The sequence below is a fragment of the Mixophyes fleayi genome, chromosome 7 (genome assembly GCF_038048845.1).
Source record: "Mixophyes fleayi isolate aMixFle1 chromosome 7, aMixFle1.hap1, whole genome shotgun sequence".
Classification (NCBI taxonomy): Eukaryota; Metazoa; Chordata; class Amphibia; order Anura; family Limnodynastidae; genus Mixophyes; species Mixophyes fleayi.
In genome coordinates, this window is record NC_134408.1 from 135,454,357 (window position 1) to 135,467,578 (window position 13,222).

General features: G+C 37.9%; 1 protein-coding gene across 21 annotated transcripts in view; it reads right to left on the minus strand.

Moving 5' to 3' along the window:
- Positions 1-13,222, minus strand: part of NEB (nebulin) — a 163,446-nt gene that overhangs the window by 10,596 nt on the left and 139,628 nt on the right. For 12 of the 21 annotated variants that reach the window (XM_075180874.1, XM_075180876.1, XM_075180862.1 and 9 more), the window contains 10 exons: positions 11,005-11,115; positions 10,442-10,552; positions 10,062-10,175; positions 9,613-9,717; positions 8,241-8,345; positions 6,574-6,678; positions 5,731-5,823; positions 3,997-4,089; positions 1,549-1,641; positions 975-1,067 (listed from right to left, as the gene is read on the minus strand). In XM_075180874.1, the coding sequence (XP_075036975.1) occupies positions 975-1,067; positions 1,549-1,641; positions 3,997-4,089; positions 5,731-5,823; positions 6,574-6,678; positions 8,241-8,345; positions 9,613-9,717; positions 10,062-10,175; positions 10,442-10,552; positions 11,005-11,115 (1,023 nt within the window). The remainder of the gene's footprint in view (positions 1-974; positions 1,068-1,548; positions 1,642-3,996; positions 4,090-5,730; positions 5,824-6,573; positions 6,679-8,240; positions 8,346-9,612; positions 9,718-10,061; positions 10,176-10,441; positions 10,553-11,004; positions 11,116-13,222) is intronic. The other 9 variants (XM_075180866.1, XM_075180864.1, XM_075180869.1 and 6 more) reach the window with 7 other exon arrangements.

A 13,222-nucleotide genomic window follows, 5' to 3' on the forward strand; every position in this document is an offset into this window, starting at 1 on the left:
TGCAGTCTTTCCTGGGGCTGCAGTTTATCGGAGATAGAGCACCTGTCATATTCGGCTGTCTTTTATTGTTAAACAGTCGAATGTATCTGCCAAAGGGGGTGTCACCTCGATGATCAATAAGAATCGGCTTGTTGGCTTGGGGTTCACACCACTCTGTCCCTCCACTTCCCCGGACCCAAGATACAATGGCCCCTGATACAATATACTCACAGCAGGAGATACAAATTAAATACCATTAGATGGTCAGGTCAGGGGTTGGCTGAGGACCATGGGCATCTGCTCCTCGAGCCAGTGCCATAGTGGGCTACCTTGGTCTGGGTCACTGGGCCACCTACATTTTTCCTTTAAAATGTTCCTAACAGGCTGCTGAGTGGAGTCTTGCCCCCTGGGCTAAAATTTGCCAGCCCTCCCCTGGGTCAAGTCCTAGACAAACACACCTTAAAAGCAAATGTACATATGAATATTATCAGCTTAGATCTAATATTACAGGGCACAATATTATATTACTACTTCTAAAGGCATTTCATAAACTGAAAAAAACATGGGCTCTAAAATAAAACATGTTAAATATCTTAAATAAATAATTCTGCTCGTTAGATACAATACGGAACACTAAAGGAATTTTTACAGGAAGGAAAAGTTGTGGGAGCATATAGGAGGATAATTTCACAAGGGTTATATAATATAGGAGGTGAAAAGGTTACAGATTCCACTCTGGAATAATGACGGATATTGTTCAGGAGAAATTAGAAGGTGCCTGCGGAGTTAAAATATGTGGGGGGGAAGAGGAATTGATATTTACTTGTTGAAACACATAGGAAGAGGACAACGGGGGTTAACATGTCGAAACGCGTGGGTGGTAGATGAACAGGTATTTAGGAAGGGTTTATAATTGGTGACAGGTTAAAGGTAAGGGTTGGCATTTGGGGATGTTTAATCCAATGTTAGAGGGATCTTTTTATGTTTATAAATACCGAGCTAATATTTTCTTGATTGCGTTTTACTCTCTCCATCTCAGGAGTCACAGGTACGGGTGTTGCTATCCCCAAGTTTTCTTTGTACATAACCTGAAGGTACAAGAAAGTACCCCAACATATTACAAAGCAATAAAAAAAAAAAAAAAAAAACAAGTCTTACAGGAACACCAAATTATTTTCTACTAAAAACAAAGTGATTCTAAGACAAGGTTGATGAGTTGAAAGGTCGGTTAAGAGCTGATTGACATTCCATATTGCTCGTTTAGTAGGGCATTGAGGTTTCAAGGTTCAGTATTTAATTTTGTGAGTAATTTTAATCCGTTTTTATAAATGAGTGAAAATATTTATTGCACTTCTTAACAATTTAGTTGAATATTTTAGGATTTACTGGGAAAATGTGTTAATATAATTATTCTGAAATGTATTTATAAGTAGCTCTAATTGTTAAAATACACTCTAATAGAAGTCAGTGAAGGCACTCAGAAAAATGACCATTAACTGTTATAATGTCATTGTTATAGAAACGTATTGTTAGGGGGGGGGTGAAACCAGCTCCCAGATATTGAAATACCATGCTAATGTTTTCTTGGTTGCGTTTGACCCGCTCCATCTCAGGAGTCACAGGTGTGGGGGTCCCAAGCCCCAAGCTTTCCTTGTACATGACCTGGAGACACAAAAGAGCGTGCAGGATAGCACCGATAACCATGTCTTATATTTGACTACAGATCTACAAAACAATGTCATTGTTACCTAAATTTAACAGCTAAATAAAATGCTATCAGCTGAATTCAGAAAAGTTTTCTTTTTATAGTGTTAAAAATAGTTTTAAAGTTAGGAAGTAAGCGGGGTCCACCAACATCGGTCAACTCTCATCGCTCCTGTGGGCAGTCAGGGCCTGATTCATTCAGGAAAGTAAAGCAAAAAAAATCAGTAACTTTACCTGGACAAAACCATGTTGTATTGGAGGGGGAGATACATTTAAAATGCGGGGACAGATTTATAGTTGGGGTAGGGCATGTCTTAGAACAACTTCAAATGTCAACTTCAAGAGTCAGTGTAAAAATAAGTAATCATGTATTTGTGTCCTACATGACAAAACAGACAGTATTTTCCTTATGTGCAAAATAATAAACTAATTTGCACCCCTTGCATTGTAACATGGTTTGTCCTGGAGAAAACGTACACATTTTTTGGCCTTACTATCCTTAATGAATCAGGCCACTAATGTGTTGTACACCAACAGCATGCCGCCAGCGTGCGTGCGCAGGAGCGAAGAGAGCCACGGTGGGCATGCGCAAGACATCACGTGATCCGGCAGAGAGCTTGCATCCCTGGTAAATAATCTGTTGGGACCAGGTTTTCCACCCACAACTAAATGATCATTTAGCATTAAACATATTGGAGCAAATCAGAAAATAGGCATTTATTTACATATATCCAAGAAGCATTTTTCTAAAATTTGAAATGCAAGATTCAATTAAAAAATAAATGGCCATGTCCACTCTTTAAGACTATTTTCAAAAACATGGTAAAAGCAGTAAAATACTTTTCAACATACGTGAACTCCATGTTAAATGAAAAAAAAAATTGTGCTGTCATTTACAACTGCCACTTTTATGAATTCAGACCATAATATTTCAAAATAAATATGATGTTTTGAACATTCTAGTTCCACAAAATCACCTCCTGTTGCATCTGTAAAACTCAGCAGGCGTTTGATTGCCCAGTTAATTTTGTTAAGTGTAGGCCCCAACTATATAATATATTATAATACTATATAATATATTAACCTAAAAAAAACACATTTAAATACAGAAATATCTCCCAACAATGCCAATTTTTGCAGGACAGTCCCAACATTCAGAGACCAAAAAGGCGTGGCTTAATGGAAATGGGGTGTAGTCTTGTGAGGAATGGGCGTCTCATAGGGCGATGGACGATCAGGGAGTGGTTTTATCAGGGGCATGGCCTAATCTTTTCCTGATTTTCCCATCGGTAATGTTGGCAGGTATGTATAGATACCTTCTGTCACAAGTATTCCTGAGTGCTACAAATACCCTCTTGCTTTAGTTCACTCACCACACACACATTGCTTTCTATTGATATATTCATAATACTCTGCTGGTGATACTAACATGGAGTGACTGTGCGGTAACCCATAGCAACCACTAAGACACTTAACTTGTCCTGTACCAAATAAAGCTGGTTATGGATTGATTGCTATTTGCACTTTTAGAACATGTATATAGTAAATATTTATTCCTAAAAACATCTCATCTCTATCTGCTTATTTTGTAGTTTACAACCTTCGTTTTGGTAAGAACAATACATATGTTATCTATAATCCAACCATTACCACTGAAGACAACTTACCTTGCTTCCTCACACACTCTATATTTAAACCCTTAGGACACGTTCACAACTCTGCGCTTATTTCTGCGCTTCCCACGTGTTAAAAGAACACATGAAAGGCGCATTAAAAATAAGCCAAACAAGAATCAATTTAAATTTGTAAAAGCACAATGCATGAAAGTGAATAGGAAATTCAGTCAAAATGCATAGCTAAAACGCATGATAATTTTTCTTGCATTTGTACCTCTTTACTTTCACACCTTAAGGGAATGTTTACATAAGACAACCAGTGTTGTCCTCTTACATGTACAGTAACATCATATTGTATGCAGTGTTCAAGACAATTCAGGTCTATTAATGTCATAAGTTAAAAAAGAAGTTAGCAATAATATCTTGTTACAAGACAATGGGAACGAGGGAGGGAGGGAAAACATTTCACCAAGTTAGTGCAATTAATATATGGTTAAAAGTCAATATTATTTCAATACTTCTGTTCATTTGCAAGTGGAGCACAAAGTAAGGCATTTCTAACATATCTAATGGATTAAGAGTGAGGCACAAGAGTAGTGCTGACATTACATAGAAAGCGAATGACTCTTTAGTAAAGGGAGAGTAAAGGACACTGTCAAACACATGTATTAAAAAAAAATCAAATATCAGCCACTACCGAGCTGATGTTCTTCTGTGTCTCCTTTACGCGTTTCACTTCCGGGAGATCAGAAATGGGAGTTCCTTGTCCAATACTTTCTTTGTATTTTATCTATGAAATTACACACAATGGAGAGACAAAAACGATGCACATTTAGCACATTGGACAGTTCCATACATGACTGCATGTATGATCATGCACAGGTAGCAGTATGTGACAGGTACATATAAAGACATTTGAAATTATGCTATTATATTATTATATTAAGTGTAATGCTTTGGTGTGTCATCCAGAAATGTCCTAATCCTGCACTCTGATATTCCTCTTTGTGGGGAACAATTGTCCGTTACTTCCCCTTTCTGTTATGGAAATAATAGAATTGACGGAACCTGTTTATTTACCAGGAACCATTGACGTCACTGAGAACGCAGCCTATCGATTCGCTGTGAACCAGTGACATCACTGCATTAGCGTGCAGCCTGGTGAATGGAGAGTCCGCATTCTCATGAGTAGTGATTCAGTTCACAAAATGCTTACCTCCCTTGTGTTTAGGGGACAGCTGCACTCTAAAAGATGAACCATCGTTTTTAGGGATGAAATGCAACTTACATCCAGGGGATCTCACACGGACAGAAAGGGCACCCGTCTCCGCAGCTACAAATTTAAACTCAATAGATACTGCAGCCGAAATTTTTTTGTTAACAATGCTGACATTAAAATGGTATCCTCACGGTAATGCACACAGATCTGTTTTTTAAAAATTCCATTTACAGTTTTAATGATCTGACGATTAGGTTGGGCTTAGCTTTGCACGCTGCAAGATTGCTTACAAACGGATGTCACAGAGGAAATAAACATTGTAGTAAAAAGTGTTCCCATCCAAATTAGAGCATCTTTAATCATAATACGTTGTGTATAATAAATGGGTATAGATTCACAAGAAAAAAGATGTTTATTGTCTTGGATGTTTTGTAGCGAGGCTCTTTTTCATTAATTATTGTATTATATCTAATAGGTGTCAGAAATGTTATTATACATGAAGAGGTTTAGCCTGTATCTAACATACAGTATCTACACAAATATTAAAACTGCACTACCACCTGCAGTTATTTAGCTCCTTCCCCTCCCCATAGTCCCAACATCCATTTTTCCCAGGGCTGAGTGGATAGTGTCTCAGATGGACCTGAATACCAGAAGGGTGGGGGGCTAACGAAGCACCAATGCAAATCTGCAATCACAGACGTTGGGTCCTCTTGCTCTGTAATCATTTTAAAGTGGTGCCGAAAATATGCACAGGCTTAGGTAGTAATGAAGGATTAACATACATTATTAAGGCCCAAATTTATTTTATTTAACAAAACACCTACTAAACTGCTATATAATTGATATATTTAGCTGACCTTTAACAAAATACTCTTTATTATTAAGAATACTGGATAACAGAATGCATCAGTTTGTTAGCTCTGTTTATGTTAAGCCGTATTGTTATATTTAAGGTTAATATAGAGTATAAAAAACTAAAAAAAACCTTTTTACTGTTTATATATATAGAATGAAAAATCACAGTCACAATGTTTTATGTGCTTGAAATAAGTTGCTTATAGAAAGTTAAAGTAGTGGTAGTTAATTGTTTGACAACTTTAATTTTTAAATTAGCAAGCGATTGTTAGATCATGTGAAAGGTTTTGAGGAGTTATTAGGGTAAGGTAGCTATTAAGCTTGAATTATTATTATTTGATTTTTTTTTTGTACCGTGCTAATGGCATCCTGTGTTCTCTTAATTCTCTCCATCTCTGGGGTGTGCCCAATAGATATTCCTGTTCCAATTTCTTCTTTGTACAAAATCTTAACAATTAGAATCAAGGTGACAAGTTAACAATAAGAACCTTCCTGTACGGCTTGTGAACAGTGATGAGAACATCGTCAACGAATCTGAAGTTCAGGCCTTGGACAATTAAATATTGGAAGCATTCCGAGGTTACAGACTGGTCCAGTAGATTATGTAAGTTATCTGATTGGTCAATTTGGAAATGAATCACAATACAGGTCTGAAACTGTTTTTCTCTAATATTCCATTCTACTTGTAAGAAAGGCCTCTAATTTAAGCCTTGAGGCATATTTGATTAGACAAGGCTTTTCTTTTGTAAGTTACCACCATGTTTTACAACAAAGCATCAATCAATACACGGATGTGTAGTTTAACAAGTCGGATATATGAACTTTGTCTGAAAAACGAGGTGTGTTTGACATTACAAACTTTCCTGAATGTTTGACATTTGCAAAGACAACAACACAGCTGCAAACAAAGACAAAACATTCATTTACGGATAGTAAAAACAACAATGAAAACATACAAATGCGACAAAGGACAATTTTGATCAGACCCCACAAATATATTCGACTTGATTTATCTTGTCCATGGCAAAACGTAATTGGTTGGTAGGGAGTCTATGTAGTACGGACATAGAAAGCGGCATTTGTTGACATCAGTGGCTTTGTTAGCTTGCTCTAAATAGAACTATGTTAGAAAACTTCTCTCATATTATGGTATTATTTGTGTTAGAGCTTTTTAAAAAGAAGTTTAAATTGATATACCGAGCTGAAATTCTTTTGGTTTTCTTTAACACGCAGAATTTCTGGCGTGTCTTTAACCACTGTTACTTTTCCTTTACTTTGCTTAAAGTCACCCTGGTACTGTAGCTATAAAAGAGAGTAGAGATTACATTGAGAGTTATGCAGAAAGAACACAGTTCTTGGGTTCTAGAAGATAATGCAGTGAATTGACTATTAATGTTGATCAAGATCAAAATCAGAACACGTATTTACAGACTTAACAGAAATTTTAAAGTATTCTCATTGTAGGAGAATACTTCATATGCTAAAGTGACAACATCACGTCAGAACAATAAAGAAAGGAACATACATGTATCAATCACATTTCACTAGACACAACATTGTCTGGTTTGCAATAAATGATTGCAAACAAGAGACTGGCAGGTGGCCATATTTCCAGAACATAGTTGGTAAAAGTAAAAAGTATTAAAAAAAAAAAAGCACTACTGAAATTGTGTTTCATTACAATTGCCTTGCCCCTTGTCTCACAAAATTATGGGACCTCCATCCCTTCATTTTCCCACCATTCTCAAGATACAGAACCCATATATTAATTTATCAGGCAGCAATAACTGGAGAACTCACATGCTGCGGATCTGTAACTTATGTCAAGGCATAAAATTGAAAAAAAAAGATTTTTTTCTGGAAGGAAAAATATGTCAAAATGTGCTGCAATACCTTAATATATTACTTTATAATAGCTTAGTGGAGTGAAGTGAAAGTTGGATTATGATATAGGTTTTTAAGTTATATCTAAGGGTTTAGTAATGTTCTGGATAGGATGATATTTCTAAGAGAACTGCAAGAACAAGAGGCTACAGTGGATATTTGGTATAAGTGTCCAGCACTAATTGCAGAGACTGAAATATAAACATCCATGGATGTTGGTATAAACATATGTACAGCATAAAAAAATCAATTAGAACATTTAACAATTGTTTGTGACGCAGATAAGTAAGTAGCCAGACTATTAGCACACCTATTAATCTCTGTGTTATAATGCACAAGTTATGTTACTATCATACCTGTCCACTCTCACAGAATATCCGGGAGGCTCCCGAATTCCAAGAAGGACTCCCGGGAGAGCAGGATAGTCTCCCGCCTATATGGCCTGATTTGCAGTGAATTGCTGCATTTTTGCCCCGCATTTGATTAGGCATCACACTTAAAGTGCGTGGCTAAATGACATATGATATATTTACACTTTACCTCCCTTCCAGGAAAAACTCCTGTAAATAATATGTTTATAAATAGTGAGCTTTTATGTCAGCGCTTATAATCAGTAAGTTCCGATGTCACTACTTCAGTTCAAACTTGTGTATTATAAGGAATTATGTACAACCCATTGTAAATTATTGTTATTATTGGAAGTCACCTTGGATTTCCATGACCTGTATAAAAAACTGGGTCTACCACCTTGTGCCTTTATATGGTGACTTCTAATGTCCATATAATTTACAGTAGGTAGTGCAATGTTCCATGTATGAAGTTATAGATCATTAAAAGTTCCAATGACTTAAATATGGATTAAGGTGTGGAAATGAGAACTCTTTAATATAATATACAGAGTTATTGTTCTCCTTATGGCTGGTGGGCTTTATAGTACACAGTAAGTATAATTTGAAATTGAATAGTAATAAATGACTTACAGTGCTAAAGTTCTTCTGGTTTTCACGGACTCTCTGCATTTCCGGGGTGTCGAACACAGGTACATAATAAGACATGGTTCTTTCTGCTTCCTCCTTGTATTTTTTCTGTTGGATTTGAGGCATAAGGAGCAATTAAATATATGATAATAGATTAAATAATAATAATATGGCATTCCTATAAATTAACTACTAAATTTATCACCCATACCTCACTTGTTATTTTCATTTACAAAGTGCTTTAGTCTCTGGTAATAGATAATTCCATTAAAATAATCAAATCAATTTGTAAAACTTGAAAAATATCTGAGAAATAATAATATATATACTATAATATAACATAATAATTATTATGCAGAGTAAAGGTCAGCACTAGGGGCAGGCTGGGTTGGGGGGCACAGGGGCATCTTCCGTCCCCGGCTGGTCTCACTATGGGATCAGCCTGACCTTGGGCCACCTGTATTTATTTATTTTCAAATGTTCCTAATAGGATGCTGTGTCCAGATTTGTTCCCCGGGCTAAAATTTGCCAGCCCTCCCCTGGTCAGCCTTTGTCAGGAGGGGTCAGGGCCGGTGCTAGGGTCCTCGGCGCCCTAGGCACAATTTCAAAATCCCCCCTTCCCCCAGCCCACTGCCCCGCCCCCTGGGTCTCATTGCGCCCCCCCCCTCCCCCCCGGGTCTAAATGTTCCCCTCCCCTCTCTTTCCTTACCTTAAAGGCGACTCCATGAAGATGCTCCTCGCTGCTGGGTCCCGTCCCTCACTGACACTGTCGGGCCGTGATGATGATGTCACGCCCGACAGTCAGTGAGTGGAGGGGGGAGTGGAGGAGAGTCGTCATCCCATCAGCTGTTGGAGGGGAGGAGGGCGGTCGCGATCCATGGCCCCTCGCCCCTCCCTGTGGATTCATCGGAAGCTGTGCGGCGGCCGCGGAAGGTATGCTCAGCGGTTGCCGCACAGTATTAAAGTAATTAAGTACCCTACTTCTGTGACGCCAACCAAAACCCGGCACCCTAGGCAACTGCCTAACCTTGCCTAATGGGAGCGCCGGGTCTGAGAGGGGTAGATCCACAAATATTGTAGTCTCTAATGCCACTGCAACATTTTTTATGACATTTTAGAAATGCAGGACTTTAAGTATTGCCCGTCAGTAAACCCTTCAATGCTAGTGATACATTAATGCCCAGACAACCAAGTTGGCATCCAGATGCTTTCAAATGATGAGAGCTGCGATCGGAATCAATTATTTCTTCTCATGACGGCACCCACTTACTTTGTACAGTGTACAGTTTGCACAGCTCTGATAACAATGATTGAAATCGTTTCACAAGGGTTTAATGTACAATTAGAATGTATAGAATATCAGACATAAGATCACCTGGCTGGAAAGGTTTTTGACTTGTTGTGCATGGATAATTTCTGGTGTGTCAACGACAGATGTGAAATTGGCTTTATCCATTTCTGCGGAGTGCTTGTATTTCACCTGTGGAAAGGGTAAATGCGATGTAAGGGGTTAACATAGATAGGAATCTATCAAAACATCATATTGTATGTTATACTATTTATTCCTGGTGAGTGACATATTGCATGATCAGACTGCGCTATGGAGCTCTGCTCAGGTAATGATGGAGATACCACGAAAGTGAATAGTGGGATTTTGGAGGGGGTTGGGTAGGGTGGTAACTAAAGAGGAGGGTTGTCCCAAAGTCTACAACTTCTATTACTTCTCAGCAAAGCATATAACATTAGTTTGGGAACGTTGCCGATCCAGTCTTACTTTTATCTGGATTTTACACTTTATCTGCAGTGCCTACCCAAATAACTTACCTGACTTGCAATATCCGTGGCATTCTTTGCTCTCATGAAGTCTGGTGTTTCCGTGGCCAAGGTTGTGAGACCCCTTCCTTTGATCTCCAGTTCCAGTGTCTTTTTATATTCTTTCTGTTACGTGGAACAAAACAAAAAAAACATGATCAAGTTGTGCAACATGAATTTTTCTTTGGTCACACATGTGGTATCACCTCCTCCTTAACAAGGACACAAAACAATTTGCAGAAATTCGGCACTATAATGTCAATGTAAGAATTTGAGATCCTATAATGTCATTAGATGACCTACTAAACGGAAAAGAGTAGCAACATTCACATAGCATGAGTATGCACAGGCGTTCAATAGCATAGACATTAAGTGCAATGAAACACTTATACCTCGTTTAATATCTGTGTTGCATTCTTGGCTCTTATTAGCTCAGGTGTCTCTTCCAACACCGTGAGGCCTCGTCCTTTAATAGTCTCATCCAGGTCCCTTCTGTACTCTTTCTAAAAAGTCAGTAGACACAAGATAATCTTTAGGCACAAGCAAAAAAAAATGAAACATCTTCAGAAAGATAAGAGATTAGAACAACAAACAATGTACAGTCAACAATTACAAACAAAAACAAAGAAACAAATATACAAAGAAACAAACAAACATTTTTATTATGGCTAAACAATGAATATTGTAGTGCAAGAATTAATTATTTGTCAATATTTTTATGCATGAATTAAGAGATAATTGCAAAGATTAAGTGGAAAAAGTTAATTGGAATAAAAGCAATACTTATAGATGAGTTTGGCATGTAATTAGAAGCACAGACAAAAATGGTTGTACTTAAAAAGACGTACAAGAAACACAAACAGTAATAAACACAAGACGGCAAGAAACATAAACGGGGTGCAGTGGATATTAGTGGAATTATGTTGGCTAAAATGATATATAGAGCAGATGCTACCTCGCTTGCTATTTTTGTAGCATATCTGACATGTAACAAAGACGGTGTAACCTCCAAGCCAGAAAGGTTTCTGCCCTTAATACATTCTTCCAAGTCTTTCTTATATTCTTTCTGATAGAAGCAGGAAGAAAAATATCATATAGTGTATTATACTAACATGCCATTTCTTTACTATAACCACAGCCGGGAACTTCTAAACTGTAGGATGTGTGATTCTCGAGTAAAACAAGAAGCCCATTGGCATACTAGATTATTGCATACATGCCAACTCTCCCGAAAAGTCCGGGAGACTTCCGAAATTCGGGTCAGTCTCCCGGGCTCCCGGGCAAGCTGGCATTTCTCCCGCATCCCAATCTCACACCGAGAATCGCGTCATTTGATGCGATTCTCAGTGAATCACGCCATTTTGGAGGGCGGGAGGGGGTGGAACGAGGCCAATCGCGTCATTTTGGCCCCGCCCCCCGCGATGCTAATGACGGTTTCGCTGGGGGGCGGGGCCAAAATGACGCGATTGCCTCATCCCGCCACCTTCCGCCCTCCAGTCACGCTTCCTCTCCCGGAAACAAGTTTAGTTTCCGGGAGTTGGTAAGTGTGGATTATTGTCCGAACTGACATTTCATTAGCTGATTGCTGAATCCTCTGGTCAGAAACTTCCCAGTTCTGCTAACTACAATTACTAGGCCTGATGCTTTGTTGAAAATAACTTGGGTGTAATTTACGAGCCAAAAATGTGCACGCAAAAAATAACGTATTTTAGCCCATGGATTGGGTCAGATCCATCTCAGCTCTGCATCTGTTGTTTACGGTGGGCATACTGACACCCACATACAAAGACCAGGGGGTAGATGTATCAAGCTAAGAGTTTTCCGGCGGGTTTGAAAAACCAATCAGATTCTAGCTATCATTTATTTAGTATATTATACAAAATGATAGCTATAATCTGATTGGTTGCTATAGGCAGCATCTCCACTTTTCAAACCCGCCGGAAAACTCTCACCTTGATACATTTACCCCCAGGTCAAAAGTGCAATAGAACTTTGAAAACATTTGATTAAATAGAAAAAATACGCATTTGCTAATAGGCTTCATATAATACATCAGATAACACCTTTATTCTTACGTACGATTGAAAGCAACAAGAATTTGTTTTAAATACACAAAACCCTATAATATATGCACGCGAAATGAAAAAAGCTTCCAGCAGATTCAGAGGCAATCAGCCAATCAGAAGCCGTTAGCTAGAGCTGGCGATCGTCATCATCACCAACGTCTAGGGGCTAATGCAAATAATACGTCTGTAAAAGGCGTATCTATGTATCAGGTCTGCATCGGAACGCAACTCCATGAACACGCCCTTATTTGGCCTACATTAGAAGGCTCCTCCCCCTGACGCCTTTTCAGGTGCAAGCGTGGATGCGTGCGACTCTGACTAGGCGTAGGCACATGCAGGTTTTTTTGTAGGCGCGCAGAGAGCGGAAACGCACAATTTACACTACGCAAATGGGTGTATCTTCAACTCTGCATCAGGCTGACTGTGAGTAGAATTACTAAACGTTTCAGGGATATATTTAGAATACGTTGAAAGAGCTATGAATATAACAAAACAATTAATTTCTTATACATGCATATTTCAGCTTGTATAAGATTTCCATTTAACATAAACATTATCAACTTCAAGGATCCAGGCTTGAAGGACTAACAAATCAATTGAAAATACAGTGACGCCATTAACAAACATGAACCCAATAATGCCATTATTAGATGGCATTACAAATATATGCCCATATGAATCTTTGAAACTATTCATTTTTTTAACAATAAAAAAAAACATAATTTTTTTTTAAAAAAAAATAATAAGTTCTTTCAGAAAAATTAAGCAAAATATATGTGTCCTGGCAATTAAATTAAATGATCCTTAAGCAAAAAAGTAAAAACATAAAAGGCAGAAAACAAAACAATGCAGTACAAATTCTTTGAGATACTGAATTCTAAGATTTTGTAATAATTGAACAAATTTAAAAAAAAAAAACACTTTCATGTCTATTGTTTTGTGGTAGGTATTGTTTAAATAACTTAATACACCCAGCCACTAATATGTATTACAATATTGCAGATGCTACACTTACAATTGATTATTCAGACCCCTATCAGCCTAGCGATAGAGTTTTTCATTTATGGAAGTCTGTATCTTATGCCTATTTGTACTTGTAAAACATAC